Here is a 24,479-nt window from a genome sequence, read left to right as displayed (position 1 = left end):
TCAGCTTCCAGGAATTGTGTACAGATCCTTGCGACATGGGGCCATGCATTTGTAACGGATGTGAAATGGCTAGCTAGTTAGCGGGTACGCGCTAGTAGCATTTCAATCAGTTACGTCACTTGCTCTGAGACATTAAGTAGGGTTGCCCCTTGCTCTCCTTTGTGGAGCGATGGTTAACGCTGCTTCGTGGGCAACCGTTGTTGATGTGTGCAGAAGGTCCCTGGTTCGCGCCCGAGGTCGGGGCGAGGGGACGGTTTAAAGTGATACTATGACATTGATGCTGTTGACCCGGATCACTGGTTGCTGCGGAAAAGGAGGAGGTTGAAAGGGGGGTGAGTGTAACGGATGTGAAATGGCTAGCTAGTTAGCGGGTATGCGCTAGTAGCATTTCAATCAGTTACGTCACTTGCTCTGAGACATTAAGTAGGGTTGCCCCTTGCTCCGCAAGGGCCGCGGCTTTTGTGGAGCGATGGGTAACGCTGCTTCGTGGGTGACTGTTGTTGATGTGTGCAGAGGGTCCCTGGTTCGCGCCCGTGTCGGGGCGAGGGGACGACGTAAAGTGAAACTGTTACACATTATCATGCTGAAACATGAGGTGATGGTGGCAGATGAATGGCTCGACAATGGGCCTCAGGATCTCGTCACGGTATCTCTGTGCATTAAAATTGCCATTGATAAAATGCAATTGTGTTCGTTGTCCATAGCTTATGCCTGCCCATACCATAACCGTACCGCCACGATGGGGCACTCTGTTCACAACGTTGACATCAGTAAAACCCTCACCCACACAACACCAATGCACGTCGTCTGCGATTGTGAGGCCTGCTGGTTGTACTGCCAAATTCTATAAAATGACATTGGTAGAGAAATTAACATTCCATTTTCTGGCAAGAGCTCTGGTGGACATTCCTTCAATCAGCATGCCAATTGCACACCCTCAAAACTTGAGACATCTGTGACTTTGTTTTGTGTGACACATTTTAGAGTGGCCCTTTATTGTCCCCAGGTGCACCTGTGTAATGATCATGCTGTTTAACCAGCTTCTTGATATGCCACACCTGTTAGGTGGATGGATTATTTTAGCAAAGGAGAAATGCTCATTAACAGGGATGTAAAATTTGTGAACCAAATTTTTTGTGCGTATGGAACATTTATCTTTTGTTTCAGCTCATGAAACATGGGACCAACACCTTACATGTTGTGTTTATATTTTTGTTCAGGCAGCTTATACTCTGCTTCACTGTAAACTAAAATAGCTGGATCAGGTGTATGCCATCTATTGCTATGCTTGTAGTATGATTATAGTCGAGCTGATGACTAAGAGAACAAAAGCCAGAAACCTGCAATGTAATACTATTTACCAGTGCCCTGTGTTTTGGTTGATCATGACCTGGATTTAACCTTTATTTTAAGCCTTTTCCAGAAAATGGAATTACAACAAAAATGTACGAAATTGCCTGAGGATGGTGCTGGACCATTTGACATAAAAAGAAAAGGGGAAAGTTTAAGTTTGAAAAAGCTTTTAAAAAATAAAGCTTAAAATCCAGTTAATGTGACTTTATTACAAATGATTTAACAATAAAAAGGCACGCGCTCTCATGTACTGGACTATTGCCCGATCACATGATGAGTCTATCCTGTAGTAGATCACGACACATGACGACTGCAGACCCCCACGTGACTTTTCTCTCTGGATCTCCGCAGACAAGAGGTTGAGGAATGTAGTGAGATTTTGACATGAGATATTGAGTCGTAGTATGCGAGGTAAATTAACATTAATATTTGACAACTAAAATTAATTGTGTTTAGTGCAGCCAAATGGATGAACAGACTCTCTAGACTGAATTTGATTTGTTTCAGGGTCCAGTACTTTTAAGAATATAAATAGGGCCCCAGTTCAGACACCTCATACCCTTGACTTGCGATATGTTCTGCTAAAGAGAGCTTCGCCTTCAGCGCCCATGTACAAGTGCCTGCAAGTGTCATGATTCAACAGAGCATTTCAGAAGTTCACATGCACCAATGCTTTAAGCAGATGTGTGAAATAAACTAGAGCTATTTTCCTATAGAGGAATCCATCATTACGCAAGGCAACATACAGGTAATGTCAGCATGGATAAAAAAATAAAAAAAAATACCGTTATAAAAGCCTTTAATAATTGTCAAAATGATTAATAAATATCTACATATAAAAACAAAAAAATAAAATCATAAAAACTGTTAGCGTTACTTTAACAAAAAAATAATAATAAACAGACCTTGACGTGAAATCATACACAGAGTACTGAGGATCATAAAAAAGTATTTAAAACTATTATTGTGATGATCTGTCTCAAAAGCTTTTGTTCTATCTGATAAATAATTTGTTCACTTGAGAAAATGGTCTCTTTTCTGAAAACAAATAAGCACTGCAAGAGAATAATCATTTGGTTTTGGTCAGAGACTAATAAACAGCTCTAGCTTTGGTCAATTCAAATTGTTATGAGATTTTTTTACGTTCCAGCTATTTCTCCGTTCACACGTGTGGTCACCACATGTAATCTCAAATTGAAAGTGCAAAAAAAGTGATCAAATTTGTGTAAACGGAAGGCGTGATAAGGCTGAAACATAACTAAAAAAACAAAATTTGATTTCTAGGATGTGATGTTTTTGGGTATTTCTAGGTTGTTGAAAGTGACTGTGCTATACAGTGATTAATATCAAGGCAATATTTCATCAATCCTTTCCTTTGCCCTTTTTAGGTCCCTTGTTCTTTTTATTGAGGATTTTCATCAGGTTCTTGGACATGTAGTATGGCTTCTGCATCGTTCCGTCATGTCGCTCCAAGTCCTCCACTGTGAGAAAGGGAGCAAGAAGGAAGCGAGAAAATCAATAGACAGGTATGTTGAAAGATGTTTTTGTGCAACGAAGCAAGAAATTTAGCAATGTAATGTGTGACTGCTCAGTATATAATACAGTGATGTGTGGTGCTGGAGGTGCTCTACTCACAGAAGCAGAGGAAAAGTGTGTCCACACACATGTTGTACACACTGAAGAATCCATGAGCAATGAGGTACGCTCCCACCACAACCACCTGTTACCACAAAGACATACACACCACTGTCAATTACTTTCTCTAACACACATTTCATTGATCGTTAACTGCTTCTTTCACTTCCACTATGGAATACCTGTAAATACAGTGCATTCGGAAAGTATTCAGACCCCTTCACTTTTTCAAAAACATATTTTTTTACATTACAGCCTTATTCTAAAATGGATGAAAAAAATATATATATACACACAATAACCCTTAATGACAAAGCAAAAAAAAGTTTTTGAAATGTTTGTACATTTATAAAAAATGTTTAAAAAACTGGGCCACTCAACGACATTCAGAGACTTGTCCCGAAGCCGCCCCTGCGTTGTCTTGGCTGTGTGCTTAGGGTCGTTGTCCTGTTGGAAGGTGAACTTTCACCCCAGTCTGGAGGTCCTGAGCGCTCTGAAGCAGGTTTTCATCAAGGAGCTCTCTGTACTTTGCTCCGTTCATCTTTCCCTTGATCCTGACTAGTCTCACAGTCCCTGCTGTTGAAAAACATTCCCAAAGCATGATGCTGCTACCACGCTTCACCATAGGGATGGTATTGGCCAGGTGATGAGCGGAGCCTGGTTTCCTCAAGACGTGACACTTGGCATAGGGGGCCAAATAGCTCAAACTTGGTTTCATAATTTATTTTATCTTTATGTAACTAGGCAAGTCAGTTAAGAACAAATTCTGATTTACAATGACGGCCTACCAAAAGGCCTCCTGCGGGGACGGGGTTGGGATTAAAACATAAAAATAAATTAAATAAAAATATTGGACAAAGCACACATCCCAGAGAATCTTGTTTCTCATGGTCTGAGAGTCTTTTAGGTGCCTTTTGGTAAAATCCAAGGGGGATGTCATGTGCCTTTTACTGAGGAGTGTCTCGTGTCTGGCCACTCTACCATAAAGGCCTGATTGGTAGAGTGCTGCAGAGATGGTTGTCCTTCTGGAAAGTTCTCCATCTACACAGAGGAACTCGAACTCTGTCAGAGTGACCATCGGGTTTTTGGTCATCTCACTGACCATGGCCCTTCTCCCCCAATTGCTCAGTTGGCCTGGGCAGCCAGCTCTAGGAAGAGTCTTAGTGGTTCCAAACTTCTTCTATTTACTTCCAAACTTCTTCTTCTATGTGTTCTTGGGAACCTTCAATACTGCAGACATTTGTTGGTACCCTTCTCCAGATCTGTGCCTCGACACAATCCTGTCTTGGAGCTCTACGGACAATTCCTTCAACCTCATGGCTTGGTTTTTGCTCTGAAATGCACTGCCAACTGTGTGACGTTATATAAACAGGTGTGTGCCTTTCCAAATCATGTCCAATCAATTGAATTTACCACAGGTAGACTCCAATCAAGTTGTAGAAAGATCTCAAGGATGCTCAATGGAAACAGGATGCACCTGAGCTTATTTTGAGTCTCATAGCAAAGGGTCTGAATACTTATGTAAATAAGGCATTTCAGTTTTTGATTTTTTGTAAATGTGCAAAAATAAAGAAAAAACCTGTTTTCGCTTTGTCATTATGTGGTATTATGTGTAAATTGATGAGGAACTATTTTAATTGAACCCATTTTAGAATAAGGCTGTAACGTAACAAAATGTGAAGGGATCTGAATACTTTTCTGTCACTTACAATAATGGGCATCCAGTAGTAGTTGAGCATTTCAGTACGGAAATTGCTGCCTGGTAGTCTTATTCTGCCAGAGAAGAAAAAGAAAGCCAGGACACCTGAGAAGAGAAGAGGAAAGTTGGTTAAAGATTCGATTAATTTAGACAGGTTATCTAATCACACTTCTGGCCTGTAAAATGCACAAAAGGAGCTCCTATTCAGAAACATGACTAATGATAAACAGCATAATAATTATGTTGGTGTTTGTCATCTTACCTACTCCTCCCACCACTAGCAGCTTCCCAAAGAAGAGCAGCAGGTCCGTCACTTTATCTAACACCACCACCCTGAGGAGAGAGGCACAGTCAGCACGTCAGGGAAACACATCCCCAGCATTCAGCTATGGTTTCACAGCAGTCAATCAAATCCATGCAAATGTTCTTATGTAAGAGGGGGGGGGGGGGGGGGAACAAGTCTACACATTCCCACAGGCATACCAACCAATACTAGAACACACACCTGACAATGTTCCTCATTAGAAGCATGAATGCGTTTTTCGCGGAGACACAGAAGTTTTTTCCATATACGGCAATCTTTGGGAAAAAGAGGACTGTGTATTAGATACATAGCCTACCAGAAATACTCTACACTGGGGGAACTGAGGGAGAGATTGACAGACACGTAGTTGTAGTTAACAGGTACATGTGAGGATGTAGTAGAGACTGACCATGATGTAGGCGTTTCTATTGAGGAACTTGATGAACTTCTCCAGACACCAGAAGCAACACTTCAGACAGCACATAAGGAACCGAGCACAGGGGTTTTGAGCCGCTAGAGAGAAAGAGAGAAATAGTAATGGCGTCTTTTTGTAGGCACGAACTCCACCATTGTTTATTCAAAAAGCCTATGGGAAAAATTAATGGTGTTTTTGTAAGGTTTTTGGATAAAAGGCAAAAACATTTTTTTTAAGTATGTGGTCAACACAGGTGTAGGATATCTCATACGTTTTATGTCATGAAAAACAACAAAGGCTTCATAATTCAAAAGGTAATGTTGACTGCTATTATCTCATAGAACAAAAAGTATAAGATCTCCTAAGCCTATGTTAACCTCAGACCTTTTTTCAGCATTTATTCAAAAACCCTATTCTTTCCCCATACGGATGGCTGAACGAACCAGAGGTAACTAATTTCCGGGTTTTACGACTACAAGCTGGGGAGCTCCATTACCCTTACATTACAACATGCATTATGTGAGAGCTTGGCATAATTGACTAGTTCCATATTAGGCCAATTTCGATTTCCGTAGGTGCGCAGATATCGACTCTAAGAGGTTAATCGGATAACAATAACAGGTTTCCAAGGGAAAATCCAGCCTTACCTCTGGTCTTGTGGTCCAGGTACTCCAGGATGATTCGAACTACCTGGATGAGGGTGAGGATCAAAGCACCAAACGCCAGGGAGCCAACATGGTATCTAAGAGAAGCAACATCAGCTGTGTTCGAATACCCATTCTAACATACTGTATACTTAATGAGTATATACTATTAGTTCATTTTAGTATATTGTAAACGAACGGTATCGTTTCAGTTGCGCGTACTAGAGCTTCGCCTGTCTACCGGAAGTTGATGCTGTTGCTATGCAACATCTTGCTAGCTTGTTAGCATAACAGATGACTAGCTAAACATTTTACAATTTCGGGTGTGTTCTTAAATTCAATCTGGAGTGCTAGAGTGCGCTCATAAATCCAGAGCATTGTCAGATTGTCTGTCCTTAAATTCAGAGCGTTTCGCTCAGAGCGCAAACTGGACGCTCTGGCCGAGGAGTAGGTCAGTCAAGCACCCAAGCGAACTGGCTAACGTTGGCTAGCTACTTCCAGACACAAATGAGAGAACACCTCACTCTGACCATTTTAATCACCCTAGCAGAGCTGGTTAGGCAGTTTTCATGTTATCCAGAGAGTTGGTGACTAACTGTGCTGCTGGCAACAATTAAATTAGCTATGCTTTTTTTGCCAATGTCTACTGACACCCGCTATAGTCAACTGGTGTTGAGCGTTCCTATATTCACCAGTTATTCTGAGCGAGAGTGCTCCGAAATCAGAGTAGAATGATGTGAATAATCAAGTCAATAAACGTGGGTGGGGTAGTTATACTTCCTGGCAAGTTCAATGTCTTAGTAGGCAACTAACCTTAGGTAACTAGCTTACATACCGTACATACTGGTGTAATGCTATGCGGTTCGTAAGGAGAGAGTAGTTAACAAGTTGTCGGCCAACATAACGTGTAACGTAACTTATTTGAAAAGTCATTACTTTATTACATTGCTCAACATTTGTCTAAATTAGTTAAAGCAATGAATTTGTATCCACTTTCGACTGACTTCGGCTGCATCTTTTCTGCCATTTTCTTCAACTCTGAAAAGTTATGAAGCCACGCCTATTCTCTGAAGAATTGCACTATGGGCCCTAACAGCATGGAAATAGTGTCCACTGAATGTGTACTTCGTATTTTGGCAAATTTAGTACGATATTCTGGGAACTTTTGGCATACTAACTATATCCATACTATAACCAATAAGCATACTATATACTCAATTCACGTAACAAATAGTACGGTTAGTTTGAGTATTTGAACACAGCTATGTACGGTTAGTTTGAGTATTTGAACACAGCTATGGACATATGGGGAGAAAGGGAGTTAGTTGAATGGATAGATAACAAAATACTAATTGGATTCTGGCTCAAATTATAACTGTACAAGTATATGGTCTGGACACTCTGGCAAGGAAAGGCACCACCACAGCCCGACTGCTGAAACGTGTCTACACCCTTACCGTAGCGTGCGGATGAAGGCCTGGGACAAGGGGAAGGTGGGGATGTCTGAGGGCTTGCTGAAGGCCCAGTAGTAGGAGGCGAAGGCCCCAGCCAGGGTGCACTGGCCCAGGGCGATGACAAAGTTGATGCACCACAGGAAGGCCACCACGTTGTAGATCTGCAGGTTAAACAGGTTCCTCTGCAGCAGGCCCTCGTTGTTGTACTTGATGAAGATGCAGCGCGCCGACGGGCACCACGAGTAGTCTGTAGAGTTGTAGAATGTCTGAGGGAAAGAGAGGAGGGGGGAGAGATGAAAGAGGAAGGGATGAAATATGAATGGAGACACGGAAAGGGGTCAAACAGATATTCATTTTTTTTTTTACGTAGATGGCTGAAGCAAGTACACACATTTTGTGTGTGTTTCTGATATCTGAGTTGGGCTTATGCATCTATCTCTATGGGGTCAAAGTTCATCAGGGACACTTACCTGTGGGTCACAGGTCACATTGCCGCCGATTTGGCCACAGTTACCCTGAGTAGAGTTGAGAGTCACCACTTTGTACACTGGAATGCCTGAAGTGGCCAGATACCTAAACATCTTCTGTTAAGTGGGTTAACGATACCGTGGAGTTTGTAGACAGTGCTCAGTAGAACACAGATACAAAACAGACCTTATGATTATTTGTCATAAAATTATAATAGGCAGTGTAAAATACTCAAATATTTACACGACAGAGAGGATACAGAGCAGTGATACCCCAGTAGGCCACACACACCACCAGGAGAACAAAGGTGACGAGAGGGTAGAACAGTGTAGACATCATGTGACTGACAGCCCTGCAAAACATTACGTGTGCTGAAAAGTTAGGTTGTATCACAATATTGGTGGAATATTTGTCACAATACATGGGTATGTGTGTGTGTAAGTATGGGCCAGTATGTGTAATCCTGGCTCATATCTAACTTGACTCACTTGCTGGACTCCTGGATGAGAGCGATGGCGATGAGGATTCTGGTCCGTAGAAAGATCAAGGTCAGGAGAAGAATACCCTCTACCACAGATAGGATTATCACTGAGCGAGAAAGAATAAGAGAGAGAAGGCAGATAGGTCAACACAACGGTACAAAGTTGTCATCAGAAAGGCATGTCTGTCAGTCTGTAAACAGAGAAAAACAGAGACATAAAAAGAGCATGTGTAATATCAGACTCACGGAAGGCCAGCCAGGTCTCCTTGACCTGAAGGTAGACCTTGAAGTCGGTGGTGAAGCCTATGTCAGTGATGGAGACGGTCGACTTTCTGTAGTTGTCGTATTCCCACCAGCAGTGATATATACCTACAGACAGACAGAGCAAGAGAGAGAAATAAGATGCTTTAACCACCCTGAAAAGTCAATGTTCTTAAACTGTGACCTACATATAAACCTAGAGATACACTACAAACATGTTAGTAGACATATTATTATCATCAATGACTTACCATAGGCACCTACTGCCAAAACTCCAAATATAAGGACCCAGACCATAACAGGGGCGATGAACCGCAACAGGAGGAGGAACAGAAAACTGACAACCATGGCTATGACTAGAGCACTGAGGGAGGAGAGGAGAAAGGTACACAGCAGAGTAAGACAGGATTGGAAGAGCGGAGAGGGTCAAGTTAAAAGGAGGTAGAGGAGAATAAGAAAGAAAAATAAGATACATTTCAGGTCATATGTATCGTTCCGGTCCTAATAAGCATGCCATCTCTAATAAAATGTTAGATTCTTAGTCGAGCATATCTTATATTTAATGAGTTACATTTGTGTAAACTGAAAGATCAGCTGAGAAGATGAACAACAACGCAACATGTTCTGGTTTATCCTGTTCTAATACAACAGTACAGGACAATGGAAACTGTGAATTGACAAGTATCTGGCAGTAGTTGAAAATGAGCCCGAGAGAGACTCACGCGATGATCCACTGCCATGATGACGCAAAGTCCTCAAAGATTCTCACTCCGATCTCCTTGGCATTGAAGCCGTTTACTATGTCACTACAACACAAACCGGGAAAAGACCTGTTAACGCTAGTAATTACTGACAATGTCTCTGACACAAAACAGCATGATGCAGAGTACTACACGATAAATAAAGATAAAAGCACAGAAGATTTAGAAGTAGAGGAGATGAGAGGAACAAAGAAAGAGAAATATAAAAAGAGGTTTCTTCGTAATAGTACATTCATGCGTTGGGCCAGTAACCGAAAGGTTGCTAGATCAAATCCCCGAGCTGACAAGGTAAAATTCTGTCGTTCTGCCACTGTTCCTAGGCCGTCATTGTAAATAAGAACTTGTTCTTAACTGACTTGCCTAGTTAAATAAAGGTAAAATAAAAATACATTGGTGGTATTTATAGAGCTCAATACAAAGAGATGGTAACATTAAAAGCTTTCTTTGACTGCTGGTATTCAGTACCAGTAAGTGTATTGTTAACTACAGCACATTGAGGGGTAATTTGGGAGGTTGTACAACTAGAGCCGACTGACAGATCCTTGGGTTGTTTCTGTATCAAATACTAACAAGTGCCCACTATTACACATGCTCATGTGTTTTATGTGTCAAAGGATGAACATATAAGTCTAATAGCCTACTTATCTTAAGTCTTATTATAAGTTAATTGACATTCTAAAATGACCACTCAGGTCTGGACATCATGGTCAGACTCTGTGTTAATATTCTCCTCAGAATCAACCCAAGGCTTTGTGGATCGATTCTGTACTAAAAGCTAATACTAAAAGTAATGTTCTAGCCATGTGCAAGGGTACTACTGGAGCTAAATGACAGGGCAGATGACTACGAGGGTATGGGGCAAAGGGCTACCACTATCATAAAGCAAGACACTAACACAAACATGCTAACACAGATCTAAGTCTACACAAAGGAACTAGTCTACTATATTGATGTGATATCAATTTAACTCACTCAATCAAGGACCAATCACTGGCAGTGAGAAAGAAAGATTATGGGTTATTAATGGGTATTTACAGTGTGTGTGTGTGTGTGTGTGTGTGTGTGTGTGTGTGTAACACCCCCTACCCTGTGGCATTCCTGATGCCATTGACTGTATCATTGATGCTTGATGGCAAGCCTGGCGTATTGGCAAAGTCTTTAGGAATATTTTTCAGAGCGGTAACATCAGGTATGCATCTTCCCAGCACTAGATAGAGGAAAACATTAGAAATATTTACATTTAAATGACTTAAAAGCATCTAGATCTGTAATTTATGAAATTAAATATGAAAAAAGGCACACTCACCAGAGATTGTAGGAGTGTAGAAGAACGGGCACAGCTCTTGATCCACAATTTCTTTAACTTTCTGAGAGGCAAAGGGGGAAAAAAGGATAAACTACTATCTTCAGCTACATAGAGTAAAAAAAACTGGGAAACCCCTCCTGTTAAATCTATTTCCAAAAGATAGTCCAAGGCTTTGAGGAGTCAGTGACAACAATGATCAATGAAAGCCTATCTAAAGAAGTGAATTTACAAACCTCCGTAAGAATAGGATGGGACTTACCAGTTTAGTTGATGCTAGGTCAAAGGATGGCACGCAGAGTGATTGGTTGAAGTAGTCTTGTGGGTTGGCTTTCGGTAAGTAGGCCAAAGGATTCAGAGCCCAGAATACATCTGGGCACTTTTCCACACACACCTGCAGAGTGAGGAAAGAAGAGGTCTTCACTTCGTGACATAAACGTGATGCCTGTCTCAGATATGGAGAAACACATGACATTTTTTTTTTTTTTTTTTTTAAATGTTTTATTGGTATGTAACTTATGAAAGTTTTATTGTCAATTTAGTTTAGTATTTAAATGCCACATTAAACGTGTACATAACACTGCTGCAAAATTTCCCCATGAGGACAAGAAAGTCAGTAAGTAATTTGGGAATGTAGAGACAATGAAAGAAAGACCTCACACAAATGAAATAGAAGACAACTTGTATGATTCCCAGCGGCTTGATGAAGACATTAGATATACATACAAATTGGACCCAGGTATTAATAAGAGTATAAACACACACAATGGGAAATTGGAGATGTGCACAGAGTTCCTTATTACTCCTGACATCAGCCTTTAAAGGAACTAAGATATTATATAGGTGTGATGTTACTGTACTTGTGTGGTGGGGCACTGTAACCCATTAAGGACGGCGGCCATGACGTTGATTGATGTGGCACATTTCAGTATGTCAAAGTAGAACACGCTGGGTTGAGCTCTGCGAAAGGAAAAGTTACCAAACTATGCATTCTGAACGAAATATAGAACATGACAGTTCAGTACGTAGTGAGGCATGCCAAGCTTGAATTATTATGTAATGATGAAATGTCTGACTCAGATGCAACAGATAAAAGCGGAAAATGTGGCCAATCATGGCAAAAATGCATGATTAGTAAATTCACATTACATAGCATCAAGTGTTCTGAACTTCTGAATAAAATACTTGATGGTTCATAAAGGACTTCTAGTTCAAGCACATCAAACACCAGAGAGGTCCTTACACATTGAGCCCGATGCCACAGAACATTCCAGTAGAGTTCCGTGGGTAGAGGACGTGCCGGGGATCACCATAAAGCCAGGCTGATGGAAATATAAAAACACATCAATATCTAATAGAGACGTGGGGACACCAATATATTCACCACAGTCAAAGAACACATGAGCAAATTCATTAATTAATTAAATGTGTCAAAAAGGAAACCAAATGAACATACAAAGCTCATTTACATCAATTACCTGGTTTTGGTAATTTTATATACTAAACCACCACCCTTTTCAATAAATGGCCTACTGTACAGTCATGGCCAAAAGTTTTGAGAATGACACAAATATTAATTTTCACAAAGTTTGCTGCTTCAGTGTCTTTATACATTTTTGTCAGATGTTACTATGGAATACTGAAGTATAATCACAAGCATTTCATATGCGTCAAAGGCTTTTATTAACAATTACATGAAGTTGATGCAAAGAGTCAATATTTGCAGTGTTGACCCTTCTTTTTCAAGACCTCTGCAATGCGCCCTGGCATGCTGTCAATTAACTTCTAGGCCACATCCTGACTGATGGCAGCCCATTCTTGCATAATCAATTCTTGGAGTTTGTCAGAATTTGTGTGTTTTTTGTCCACCCGCCTCTTGAGGATTGACCACAAGTTCTCAATGGGATTAAGGTCTGGGGAGTTTCCTGGCCATGGACCCAAAATATCGACGTTTTGTTCCCCGAGCCACTTCGTTATCACTTTTGCCTTATGGCAAGGTGCTCTATCATGCTGGAAAAGGCATTGTTCATCACCAAACTGTTCCTGGATGGTTGGGAGAAGTTGCTCTGTGTGTTGTTGCTCTGTGTGATGTGTTGGTACCATTCTTTATTCATGGCTGTGTTCTTAGGCAAAATTGTGAGTGAGCCCACTCCCTTGGCTGAGAAGCAACCCCACCCATGAATGGTCTCAGGATGCTTTACTGTTGGCATGACACAGGACTGATGGTAGCGCTCACCTTGTCTTCTCCGGACAAGCTTTTCTCCGGATGCCCCAAACAATCGGAAAGGGGATTCAGAGAAAATGACTTTATCCCAGTCCTCAGCAGTTCAATCCCTGTACCTTTTGCAGAATATCAGTCTGTCCCTGATGTTTTTCCTGGAGAGAAGTGGCTTCTTTGCTGCCCTTCTTGACACCAGGCCATCCTCCAAAAGTCTTTGCCTCACTGTGCGTGCAGATGCACTCACACCTGCCTGCTGCCATTCCTGAGTAAGCTCTGTACTGGTGGTTCCCCGATCCCGCAGCTGAATCAACTTTAGGAGACGGTCCTGGCGCTTGCTGGACTTTCTTGGGCGCCCTGAAGTCTTCTTCACAACAATTGAACCGCTCTCCTTGAAGTTCTTGATGATCCGATAAATGGTTGATTTAGGTGCAATCTTACTGGCAGCAATATCCTTGCCCGTGAAGCCCTTTTTGTGTAAAGCAATGATGACGGCATGTGTTTCCTTGCAGGTAACCATGGTTGACAGAGGAAGAACAATGATTCCAAGCACCACCCTCCTTTTGAAGCTTCCAGTCTGTTATTCGAACTCAAATCAGCATGACAGAGTGATCTCCAGCCTTGTTCTCGTCAACACTCACACCTGTGTTAACGAGAGAATCACTGACATGTCAGCTGGTCCTTTTGTGGCAGGGATGAAATGCAGTGGAAATGTTTTTTTGGGATTCAGGTAATTTGCATGGCAAAGAGGTACTTTGCATTTAATCTGATCACTCTTCATAACATTCGGGAGTATATGCAAATTGCCATCATACAAACTGAGGCAGCAGACTGTGAAAATTCATATTTGTGTCATTCTCAAAACTTTTGGCCACGACTGTATATCCGGTCAATGCACAATATCCTATCACATTAATCACATACTAAGCTATTGATATTGGCCATATATTCATATGACCTCCTTTCTTATCAGGCAGCTCTATTGACTCTAGATAAGGCAGAGTGAGTGGCTGCTGGAATGTGTTTGATGACAGGTCATGGATGTCATGGGTGAGGGTGAGCTTCTGCTTTGGAACTGCTCTTCGAAACCACTGTGGGTGGGAGTCAGAGATGAGGGAGGCCTTTCGACCGAAAGACAGGAAAAGTAGGAGAATGTCAAGGCCATAGAGATACCTTATAATACTAGAGAAGGGTGAGGGTTGAGACCTTGAAGAGGGGAAAAGTCAGGAAATCATAGTATCAATGACAAACTTATGTTTTCAGTGCACTCTCAATAATGGAGTTCTGTTCTCACTTGTGAGTGGTGTTTTGACAAGCTGTTGGAATTGAGGAAGGGACCAAGGTGATTATGTCACTGTGGTTTTGTTTAGCCAGACTGTGCATTCCGCCTGCTAATACTACATTTACATAGGGTGTTATGGCGAGGACACCAGAGTTTCAAAAGGGACGTAAGAGTCAGAGGTTGACAGCCAGAGAGAGATAACGTCAGGAATCAGATTTCATCTAATGGCGCGAGAGAGAGAAAATAATTATCATAGGGAATATGTAAGTTTGTGTGAGTGAGAGAAAAGGTCTGAGAGAGGTGGGAGGTGCGTAGATGGCCCATCTTACCCAAAATTCCCACTGCCATGTAGCCAAGGATCACGACCATGAAGAGAACACAGCAGATGACATCAGTGCAGCCTCTGAGGGAGAACGGGGAGACAATAACACACAAAGTGATTTTGAGCATTGCTGTGTTATACATGCCTCCGGGCAGAATTGTTTTACAGAAAGTATGCCTACCAAGGCACTTTAGACATACAATGGACAATTTGCATACAGAGATATAGTGATAGTTAGGGCTAGGCTTGTAGGCTTTGTAGAGAGCATAATAAGTGAGAGATACTTAGCGGAAGAGGCTACCTTTTCCGAATGGGTCCATTGAAGGTGGGGTCATACTGAGCAGGTTCCCCTGAAAAGCAAACACAGAGAGATAATGGGTCAATAACAGAATTTAACTATTTTCTGAAGGTCTATTCTTCAAAATAAATGTCAAGCTATTTATGCACATACTGTGACCGCACATTAACACACAAAAAAAACGTTATCAAAATGCTGATAGTAGTCAGATTAGATAGAATACATGGGGAAAACCTCTCTCAGTAAAGGCATTTTGCATTGATATTCAAAATAGCTTTACTGTGTGTGAGATTCTATGGAGAGAATTGCGTGCCTGTGAGTTTGAGGGTTTATTGAGGGGGGGGTTGTTGCTAAGCAACAACAGTAGCCTTTGTTAGTATGCACCTCATTGAGTTAATGAGTGACAGTCTTCAGCTTGAGAAGGAGGAAATAGAGCAAAAAGAATAAGACCTTGACACTCCTTTATAGGTTGTACAATCTGTACAGTACACTGGAGAGCTGTGGTGGTGATGACTGGGTTATGATGACGGTTACGGGAATTACATTGCTTAGTGTCACTTCCTAGAACATTTCTTAAGAGTTGTCCATTGGAGAAAAATAGAGCACTATTAAGATATACAGTACCAGTCAAAAGTTTGCACACACCTACTCATTAGAGGGTTTCATCAAAACTATGAAATAACACATATGGAATCACGTAGTAACTAAAAAAAAAGACTCAAACATATGAAAATATATTTTATATTTGAGATTCTTCAAGTTAACCACCCTTTGCCTTGACAGCTTTGCACACTCTTGGCATTCTCTCAACCAGCTTAATCTGGAATGCTTTTCCAACAGTCTTGAAGGAGTTCCCACATATGCTGAGCACTTGTTGGCTGCTTTTCCTTCACTCTGTGGTCCAACTCATTCCAAACCATCTCAATTGGGTTGATGTCGGGTGATTGTGGTCATCTGATGCAGCATTTCATCACTCTCCTTCTTGGTCAAATAGCCCTTACACAGCATGGAGGTGCGTTGGGTCATTGTCCTGTTGAAAAATAAATGATAGTCCCACTAAGCCCAAACCAGATAGGATGGCGTATCGTGGCAGAATGCTGTGGTAGCCATGCTGGATAAGTGTGACTTGAATCTAAATAAGTCACAGACTGTGTCACCAGCAAAGCCCCCCCACACCTCCTCCTCCATGCTTCATGGTGGGAACCACACATGCGGAGATCCTCCGTTTACCTACTCTGTGTCTCACAAAGATACAGCGGTTGGAACCAAACATCTCAAATTTGGATTTCCACCGGTCTAATGTCCATTGCTCGTGTTTCTTGGCCCAAGCAAGTCTCTTCTTCTTATTGGTGTCTTTTAGTAGTGGTTTCTTTTCAGCAATTCGACCATGAAGGCCTGATTCACACAGTCTCCTCTGAACAGTTGATATGTGTCTGTTTTATTATTTAACGAGCAAGTCAGTGAAGAACAAATTCTTATTTACAATGACGGCCTACCACGGCCAAACTCTCCCCTAACACTGTGTCCTCCCGGGTGGGGCAGTGGTCTAGGGCACTGCATCGCAGTGCTAGCTGCACCACCAGAGTCTCTGGGTTCGCACCCAGGCTGGGCTGGGTTCGCGCCCAGGCTCTGTCGCAGCCGGCCGCAACCGGGAGGTCCGTGGGGCGACGCACAATTGGCATAGCGTCGTCCGGGTTAGGAAGGGTTTGGCAGTACCAGTCTTTTGTCGCAGCCGGCCGCAACCGGGAGGTCCGTGGGGCGACGCACAATTGGCATAGCGTCGTCCGGGTTAGGAAGGGTTTGGCCGGTAGGGATATCCTTGTCTCAGTATGTAAAAAAGGTAATGAAATGTAAAATGTAATGAAATGTAAAATGTAATAAAATGTATGCACTCTACTGTAAGTCGCTCTGGATAAGAGCGTCTGCTAAATGACTAAAATGTAAATGTAACCCGGACGATGCTGGGCCAATTGTGCTCTGCCCTATGGGACTCCCGATCACGGCCGGTTGTGATACAGCCCGGTATCAAACCAGGGTCTGTAGTGACGCCTTTAGCGCTGAGACGCAGTGCCTTAGACCACTGCGCCACTCAGCTGTTACTTGAACTCTGAAGCAATTATTTGGGCTGCAATTTGAGGCTGGCAACTCTAATGAACTTATCCTCTGCAGCAGAGGTAACTCGGGGTCTTCCTATCCTGTGGCGGTCCTCATGAGAGCCAGTTTCATCTTAGCGCTTGATGGTTTTTGCAACTGCACTTGAAGAAACGTTCAAAGTTCTTGACATTTTCCAGATTGACTGAAGTAATGGACTGTCATTTCTCTTTGTTTATTTGAACTGTTATTGCCATCAAATGCATTAAGAAGAAAATAAATTCCACAAATTACTTTTAAGGCACACCTGAACATTAAAATGCATTCCAAGTGACTACCTTATGAAGCTGGTTGAGAGAATGCCAAGTGCGTGCAAAGCTGTCATCAAGGCCAAGGGTGGCTACTTTGAAGAATCTCAAATATATTTTGATTTGTTAAACACTTTTTTGGTTACTACATGATTCCATGTGTGTTATTTCATAGTTTTGATGTCTTCACTATTATTCTACAATGTAGAAAACAGTAAAAAATAAAGAAAAACCCTGGAATGAGTAGGTGTGTCCAAACTTGACTGGTACTGTATGTCTCATTATCCCTCCCTTTTTATCTCTCCATTGAATAAGTCAATGTATTTATGACAATTTTATGATTTATGCAACCTTAAAAGAAAGGTAGCCTAAAACAAAAGAGAAGGGGCAGTATGTGATGGGGGAGATTTTAATTGAATTTGAATTCAAAGATGGAGGAAGCAGGCTCAAAGCAGAGCAGTGCATTTTTAAAGGGATGCTCAGATCCCCCAAAATATTCCATCAGACATTTTCCACTGAAACCCTGCATTTCATAGTCACTCACAACTAGGGCCGGGACGACACCAGCATCACGTTACTCGTTAGTGTCAAGGCAAGGAACCAAAACACAAGGCAGATTTAACTTCTTCAGGAAAACAGCCCTAATGTTGGAAACTAAGATCATTATGTTGTCATTCAGAGTCACATTTATTTTTCCAAAGCTATAGCATACAACAGCTTTTTAATTAACCCCAGAGTTTGGTCTGCTTCGTGTTTTCATGTCTTCCATGGAAAAAAAATATTGCAATACTGGTACCGTCACAGCCCTACTCACTCCCATTCACCTTATCACAGTAAGCAATTACCTTTGTTTGGTCTGTATCCTGTTTGGCAAGCCACACATTTCTAAGAGACGCTATTGGTTTCATGGACACTTCCTCATCTCCTCACAATAAACCAAATCGAAATCCCAGAATAAAATGGCTTCATAAAATGACAAATGAAAGACACAGCACCTTGAACATTGCACCTGTCCGAGGAATATGCAGTTGAGCATGAGGTTTACTTTGTTCATTTCAATTAGGCTGCTATGGGGTAGAATAACAGTCTCGCTGGCCATTATACACCAATTACTGATTGGAAGCACGCAAAACACTCATGTCTACAATGACTTCGAGTTAGTGAATTTACATATACAATGTAGGACTGTTCATTATGTCCATGGCCTACAATGTCTCACTCAGAGATATAATTTAAGAAGCTCTAAATATCCAATAAATTAATCTTGCTGAATTGACTTTTAGTATATTCTCTATTATCTGACGAGACCGTTACATCCTATATACCTACTTATCTTGTTTTATGAGAGCTCAATGTTTTAGTAATGGAAGAATATTTTAAAAATACACAGTAGTAAAAGGTCAATAGGAAATTAACGATCAATGGAAATCGTTGATTTTCAGTTCAACATCTGTTTAGAATCTGTGTAGGAATTTCAGTCCGGGACTCATAGCTACATGTGTCAAGTTCTCATTGGTCCAAATTGTCAATACACCGAGTCTGAAACAGGATACTTGTTATTTGCCCAATTTTACTGCAAGGAATTATAATTGGTCAACCACAGGCTAGGGTTGGGGGTTATAAATTACATTATCACTTTGTTCTGTGGAGAGAAACACTGAGGACAGAGAAGGAGGAACATCGACCATCTACTTCCCAGCATGATTGTTCTCTTTGAATGAACCTATTTGCTTTGGGTTCTGTGTTAATGAAGAATAACATCAACTGCTAACAATAACAGCTTCCTGAAGATCGCCTACTACATGTGGAAAGGAAATTAGTGAAAATGTAAGCTTTGTAGTGAGTACACAATAAATGTATAGGATGTTGACAATCATACTGTTTGTTTTGCAGCTACTAATTACAAGGCCTACTGTATGAACGTTTTAGAATGAGGCACGCTGTTGTCTTCCAACTGACAGAATACACATAACCTTAGTGAAAGTCCGGGAGAAGGAATGTGGATATCCCGAACAAAGAAACCTGTTCCTCTGCCTCATTGCCGGCTGTAAACTAATATCAGATTACAGCAGAATACAGAGCTGTCTTTTTGGTGCAAATCACTACCTGGAAACTGACTGACAGTGACCCTTTCCTGATGTAGTATTTATTCTTCCTGGTTTTTAACCACCATCGGCTCCACTAGAATATGGCATAAAGCATTTAGGATTCTACAAAACCTCAGACGTCAGGACATTTTTACTTCAGTACTTTGGCCCAAACAATGGATCTCTCTCTGTATGTGAGTTCAAGTAATTTGGCTTGACCTTGGATAGAGTGGTGACGTAAAAGGATCAACAACTTCGTCCAATTAGGAGGTATACACGTGGGAGGTATTACTGTTTGGGTTGTGATGTGGTGTTGTGATAACTTTTTAGGAGCGTATGTTAATCACTGTGCACACAGTGAGGTAGGCTCTATGACTGTATATATGAATGGACAAAGCCATCGATCACGTGACACCATTAATTCATATGTGAAGACACAACAGTGCATTGAAGCCAAATTAAGCCTGTTAAGATGGTGTCTCTTGGAGACATAACATGCAGTTTGAGCTACTCCAGGAAGTGGCATTGCAGGCTAACTCAGTGCTGCCCCTTGTCATTTAGTAACTCAAGTTGAAGGCCGACCGGGGTACTGCAGGCTGCAGGCTGCCATTGGCAACTACAGTGCATTCGGAAAGTATTCAAACCCCTTCCCTTTTCCCACATTTTGTTACATTACAGCCTTATTCTAAAATGGATTAAATAAAACATTTTCCTCATCAATCTACACACAATACCCCATAATGACAAAGTGAAAACAGATTTTTAGAAATGTTTGCAAATTTACAAAACCTAAAATAAATTACCTAATTTACATAAGAGTTCAGAGCCTTTGCTATAAGACTCAAAATAGAGCTCAGGTTCATCCTGTTTCTATTGATCATCATTGAGATGTTTCTACAACTTGATAGGTTTCCACTTGTGGTAAATTCAATTGATTGGACATGATTTGGAAAGGCACACACCGGTCTACAGTTGACAGTGCATGTCAGAGCAAAAACCAAGTCATGAGGTCAAAGGAATTGTACGTAGAGCTCTGAGACAGTATTGTGTCGAGGCACAGATCTGGAGAAGGGTACCAACAAATGTCTGCAGCATTGATGTTCCCCAAGAACACAGTGGCCTCCATCATTCTTAAGTGGAAGAAGTTTGGAACCACCAAGACTCTTCCTAGAGCTGGCCGCCCAGCCAAACTCAGCAATCACGGGAGAAGTGCCTTGGTCAGGGAAGTGACTAAGAACCCGATGGTCACTGACAGAGCTCCAGAGTTCCTCTGTGGAGATGGTTGTCCTTCTGGAAGGTTCTCCCATTTCAGCAGCATCCAGACAGATGCCACTCCTCAGTAAAAAGCACAACAGCCTGCTTGGAGTTTGCCAAAAGGGACCTAAAGGACTCTCAAACCATGAGAAACAAGATTCTCTGGTCTGATGAAACCAAGATTGAACTCTTTGCCCTGAATGCCAAGCGTCACGTCTGGTGGAAACCAGGCACTGCTCATCACCTGGCCAATACCATCTCTACCGTGAAGCATGGTGGTGGCAGCATCATGCTGTGGGGATGTTTTTCAGCAGCAGGGACTGGGAGACTAGTAAGGATTGAGGGAAAGATAAACAGAGCAAAGTACAGAGATATCCTTGATGAAAACCTGCTCCAAAGTGCTCAGAACCTCAGACTGGGGTGAAGGTTCACCTTCCAACAGGACAACGACACTAAGCACACTTCCAAGACAACGCACAAGTGGCTTCGGGACAAGTCTCAATGTCCTTGAGTGGCCCAGCCAGAGCCTGGTCTTGAACCATATCGAACATCTCTGGAGACCTAAAAATAGCTGTGCAGTGACGCTCCCCATCCAACCTGACAGAACTTGAGAGGATCTGCAGAGAAGAATGGAAGAAACTCCCCAAATACAGGTGTGCCAAGCTTGTAATGTCATACCCAAGAAGACAAGGCTGTAATTGCTGCCAAAAGTACTTCATCAAAGTACTGAGTAAAGGGTCTGAATACTTGTCTAAATGTCATATTCCCATAACAAAAATTGCAAACATTTCTAAAAACCTGTTTTGCTTTGTCATTAAGGGTATTGTGTGTAGATTGGTGAGGGGGAAAAAACAATTTAAATCATTTTTAGAAGGCTGTATCGTAACAAACTGTGGAAAAAGTCCAGGGGTATGAATACTTTCTGAATGCACTCTACAAAAATATAAACGCAACAACTGATGATTTTACTGAGTTACAGTTCATATAAGGAAATCAGTCAATTTAAATAAATTCCTTAGGCCCTAATCAATGGATTTCACATGACTGTGTAGGGGTGCAGCCTTGGGTGGGCCAGGCCCAGACAATCAGAATGAGTTTTTCCCCACAAAAGAGCTTTATTACAGACAGAAATAGGTTCAAGGACATACATCTGGTGTATTAGAAGCAATTATCGGTACCATGATTTTCCACAAAAATGTGTTTTATTTACACAAAGATTGACAACGAAGATTGCCATTTTTACATTCACTATAATGGGGGGGGGGGGTCCTGTTTTCCACTAACAATACCTGCAGTACAACTTCTGTTGCTTCAATGAGAAGGGCCAGCCATTCTCCCCTGGATAGGCTGCATAGTGTGTGTGTGTGTCTCCTATACCGAATCTGCCTATGAGGAAACATGCATTGGGTTGTCAAGGCCAGCGTCAGTCAACTAATTAAGTGATACAAACTTTTGACTGTGCGACTATGGGTACACACACACCCCACCCTCTTCTTACACAGAAAGGGAGCGCTTAAGGAAAGGATTTAGCTACTAGTTAGCCCAGTATTTAATTCACCCATTCCCTCGCTCAGCTGACTATTTTGTGGAGCTTGCTAACACAACCTCATGGTGCCTCTAGAGAACAGAGAGAGCGCAGCTGACCTGTTCTAACAGCATCTGAAATTAAAAGCCAGGCCAGGACCAGTACCAATTAATAGTGCCAGAATTTGTATCAATATTAGAAGAAGCAGCTGAGGTGAAAGATTTGTCTGGTGTCTGTCTAGTTTAATCATTGGCTTCCAAACGTGGTTTTCCAATGTTCTGTAGTGCTTGCCTAGCTCACCTCACACAAATAACTGGCCAATGATTAGCAGGCCATCATTGTAGACTTTTCAGTATTAACCACACCACAATTATTTCTAAATAGTAAAATTGACATCAGAACACAAAACACTGCTGACGTCAAGGGCTTTTGACCAGGATGAAAAAACACATAACGTTTGACCTCTCAATCAAATGAAACTTTAACCCAAAAAATCTAACATAATTAAAGAAGCAGACGGTGAAATATCTCTGTCAATGGCAATACATGTTTGATTCCTCATAAGACTTCAAAAGGAACAAAGTCGCCTTGTCTAAGTGGTAGGGAGAAACCCTGTGAACCCACTTCCTTCTTAGGAAACAGGATGGACACCTTTACTTGTCCAGGAGGCAGCTGAATTTACATGGAATGGCTATTTGAATAGCAGTGCCAGAATGTCAATAGACTATAAATCTCATGCAAACAACTGGGTTTAAGGACCAAATAGCACCCTATTCCCGATATTGTGCACTACTTTTGAGAGCCCTATGGGCCCTGTTCAAAATTAGTGGACTATATGGGGAATATGGTGCAATTTTGGACACAAACCTTGAGTAAAATGGACATGTAATAGGTCACACTAATGCAGTGAGCCTTTATACACAATACATAGGCACACCCAGAGATGGACTTAAGCAAAACAAAAGACCACCACCACAACACACAGCAGACTGAAAGAGAATGAATGCCTCACAACAAAGTTTGTTTTTCATACAATAAATATCTAACTTCCTCCTCTATATTTCACCATCTAATCCAAAAACCTACATAAAAGCATTGACATGCCATTAAACAGGGATGGGCAACAGATGGTGGAGAACTCAGAGTCTCAACTTATTGTTGAGAGTTAGAATAGTATAATACATGAATTGCAATCTCGAAATGTGGTTGTGCATCAGCAGTTTTTTTCTTGTTATGTCAGTCACGGATAGTCAGTCAATTAGCCAGTTTCAGCTAAAAACATGTAGATTGTGAAACTGTAATGCTTACTGAATATTGATTTTATATCACTGATTGTATTTATATATTGATATATTTACAGTTTGAAAGATGCAATAACCAAATAAATTATTGACGTAGTATTTTTGTAAAATACATCATCAATAATATCTTTGCTTCATGAAAACAATTAAATGTTAACTTTGCCTATAACTACATATGTATCTAAATCTTGAATACTAAGCAATTGACAATGTCACAAATTGTTATTAGGCTATTCAAATATGCAGTCATCGGCTATAGGCTCAAATGTGACACCTCCAGTGAAGAAGTAACGTTAAAGTTAGGCCCAATCGCTTTCACCACTCATAAGGAACTGTCTGTTTTCATCACTGAAAAACGCAAATAGGCTAGACTACAGACAAGTAACTAAAAATAACAATGTTTTATTTTAGACAGAGAATGTGACACTACTCTGTGGTTAGACAAATACTAGCCAGCCAGGTAACATAACCTGCGATGTGAAATTAACTCACCATATTCCGACGAATCTACGGGATCCAAGCTCTCTTCCTTCAGTTTTTTACCCATTCCCTATGCTTTTCCACCACCTCTACTAGTTTATATTCGTCTAAAACGTTCCAATGGCCAGGTAAATCAAGTCGAAGTTAAATAATCAAAAAGTCTAAAACAACGTTTCAAAAGGTGTTAGTACACCTGTGTGCACAATAAAAAACAAACTTCCTTAGAAGAAATCTTTCTCCCTCGCGCTACAGTAACTAGGGTTGTGACATCACGAACGCACCTGTGGGATGCGCACTTCCATGCGCGCACGGGCGGGCAGCGCCCCTTGGCCTCCCTTTACTAAATCTCCCCTGCTGTTTGATAGGCGGGTCTACATGTGGTAAATGAAATAAATTATTTTTCTGATTATTTGGCTGTATGCCTACGTAATACCTTTTACTTAAAATGCCCAAACAAACATATCTGATGACATTTCAGTTCAAAATGATCAAATTGTGTATGATAAATGTTTGAGGCATACATAACCAAATACAA

General features: G+C 41.4%; 1 protein-coding gene across 1 annotated transcript; it reads right to left on the bottom strand.

The window, feature by feature from the left end:
• Positions 1-1,542: 1,542 nt before the first annotated feature.
• On the bottom strand, positions 1,543-24,214 carry LOC129831354 (choline transporter-like protein 4). Its single transcript, XM_055894692.1, has 22 exons — positions 23,957-24,214; positions 14,902-14,950; positions 14,608-14,681; positions 12,022-12,100; positions 11,639-11,738; positions 11,041-11,172; positions 10,782-10,842; positions 10,562-10,682; positions 9,437-9,520; positions 8,966-9,078; positions 8,700-8,822; positions 8,461-8,560; positions 8,232-8,324; positions 7,975-8,077; positions 7,508-7,770; positions 6,054-6,148; positions 5,401-5,504; positions 5,193-5,266; positions 4,950-5,020; positions 4,698-4,792; positions 2,989-3,073; positions 1,543-2,834 (listed from the first exon to the last, which is right to left on the bottom strand). The coding sequence occupies exons 1-22, from the start codon at positions 24,009-24,011 to the stop codon at positions 2,716-2,718; spliced, it is 2,193 nt and encodes a 730-aa protein (XP_055750667.1). The 5' UTR covers positions 24,012-24,214; the 3' UTR covers positions 1,543-2,715.
• Positions 24,215-24,479: the final 265 nt, after the last annotated feature.

The sequence above is a fragment of the Salvelinus fontinalis genome, chromosome 32, assembly GCF_029448725.1.
Source record: "Salvelinus fontinalis isolate EN_2023a chromosome 32, ASM2944872v1, whole genome shotgun sequence".
In the NCBI taxonomy this organism is placed as follows: Eukaryota; Metazoa; Chordata; class Actinopteri; order Salmoniformes; family Salmonidae; genus Salvelinus; species Salvelinus fontinalis.
This window is presented reverse-complemented; position numbering and strand designations above follow the sequence as displayed.

Coding starts and splice junctions, on each gene's coding strand:
- LOC129831354 (XM_055894692.1), bottom strand. CDS start 24,011: ATGGGTAAAAAACTGAAGGAAGAGAGCTTGGATCCCGTAGATTCGTCG. Junction 8,823..8,965: donor TTTGGCAGTAGGTGCCTATG/GTAAGTCATTGA, acceptor GTCTGTCTGTAG/GTATATATCACTGCTGGTGG. Junction 5,267..5,400: donor ATAGAAACGCCTACATCATG/GTCAGTCTCTAC, acceptor TTTTTCCCAAAG/ATTGCCGTATATGGAAAAAA.